Source organism: Pteropus vampyrus, unplaced genomic scaffold, assembly GCF_000151845.1.
Source record: "Pteropus vampyrus isolate Shadow unplaced genomic scaffold, Pvam_2.0 Scaffold38, whole genome shotgun sequence".
Classification (NCBI taxonomy): domain Eukaryota; kingdom Metazoa; phylum Chordata; class Mammalia; order Chiroptera; family Pteropodidae; genus Pteropus; species Pteropus vampyrus.
The window spans coordinates 3229238-3231014 of record NW_011888819.1 but is presented as its reverse complement, the minus strand read 5'-3'; the positions used below and the strand labels follow the sequence as shown (position 1 = coordinate 3231014).

At 46.5% G+C, this 1777-nt stretch overlaps 1 protein-coding gene across 1 annotated transcript in view; it reads right to left on the bottom strand.

The window, feature by feature from the left end:
• The window catches only part of CYYR1 (cysteine and tyrosine rich 1), a 124202-nt gene that overhangs the window by 108106 nt on the left and 14319 nt on the right, over nt 1–1777 (bottom strand). Inside the window, 2 exon segments of the mRNA XM_011358241.2 lie at nt 1116–1281; nt 1283–1580. Coding sequence (XP_011356543.2) covers nt 1116–1281; nt 1283–1580 — 464 coding nt within the window.

Genomic DNA, 1777 nt, shown 5'->3' with positions numbered 1-1777 from the left:
CTACAATAACATATCTTTAAAATAACTTATAGAAAGCACTAATTTTCATTTTAATAAACAGATTGAAAATTTCCATAGAAGTTATTGTGACTCATTTCTGGTTATATCCCAAAAGAAAGTCAGTTCTTTTGATGTTCAGATAACAGTGTTGAAGAACATCTTCATTTCAGTTGTAATATCTTTATAAATATCAAAAGGTAAATCGCAGTACTGTATATAAATTTAGTGTTGCAGGGTCATGGGTTTTTTTAGTATTGTTATAGGAAATTAGAGACATGAAAATATTTTTGCAGAGAGCTTCACTTTTAGCTTGTTTTATGAAGAAGAAACAGATGCAAAACCACTGGTGTAATTAACTTTATACATGAATAACCAATGGAAGGCCGTATCATTGAGCTCTATATCAATCACAAAACAAGAAAACTGCTTGCTTCATCAATTATTAGCAATTCTCAGCAGGGGTAATTAGGAAAAAAGGATGAGATTTCGAGTGCTTAACGAAATCAACAAAAACGGATTAGACTCCAGTTTATGCTTCTCAAAAACCTTATGTTTGGCCTCAAAGAGTCCAATTGCCCAGTCTACCACACTTGAGAATCATCTTCTGCAGGATAAAAACAAAAGTCTAAGGCTTTTTTATTTCCAAAAAAGACCCACTGGAATATTCAAAATGTGCAGTGAGTGGCCTGTTGGCCTATACTGAAATGGAAAGGTCACCCCATTGGTTTATGTTAAAACTTCAGCAATATCTCTAAATTTCAGGTGCTTTGTGAAAACGCGTTCCTCACTCTCCCTAGCTTCTGCCGTCATGCCCAGAGTCCTGAGTCATGGATATGGTTGTATATGATTGTATATCCAGGGTTTAAAATCCCCTAAAGGTTTCAGAAAGAGAAAGAAAAAAGAAAAGAGAAGAAAAGGAAAGGAAACGTTAAAGGAAAGGGACTGAACAAAACCGCGCGGAGGTCGAGCCGAGAGTTACTGTCCCTGCGGGACCCCATTATCTTTGCGTCTCCACAAAGGTCCCGGTGCATCCCGCCCGAAACGCGCCGCCCTGAGCGTTACCCAAGCGCAGCCCCAAGTCCCATTCCCCTCTGCCGCCGCCCCAAGTCACTGACCTGCGTAGACAAAGAGCAGGACCAATTTCGGAAGCAAGACCCCTGGACACACGCGCAGCCTCCGCGCGTCCATCCAAGCCGGTGGCCGGAGGTTGGGCGCCACGACAGACGGACGGACAGTCAGACTAGAGTGAGGACTGGGAGCGAAAGGAGAGTCCGGAAAGGGAAGGGAATGCAGGGGATGGAGGGCGGTCAGATGGCGAGAGCAGCGCTCCCAAGAGGGGAGTCGCGCGGAGACCCGGCCATTGCCCCGGGAGCCTGCGAGGGGACCCCGGGCGGCCTGGTGCCGGCCACGCTCGGGCCGAAGTCTCTTTGTCTCTCTTGGTGGCGCTTGGCGGTGCCGGGCAAGGCGGCCACTCCTGAGTCCTGGGCCACCCGGCCTCACATTTCTTCTCTGCTGGTGGCACCGACGTGGGCTGGGGGCGGGAGTGGCCCCGACTCCTCCCCACGCTCCAGTTCTTCCTTCTAGAGAGTCATCTGGGTGTCCCTCTCCTGAAGTCACTTTGCTATGGAGTTTAGCAAGCTCCTTTATTGCCTTGTTCTGAACTTCATTTTTTTTCCCCCTCGAAGCAATGGATGAAGAAAAAACTTACTTTTTATATGTAACAAGAAATAGAGGGAATTTTCAGGGAGAAAGGTATTGGAGAAAGAAAGCCAGTGAC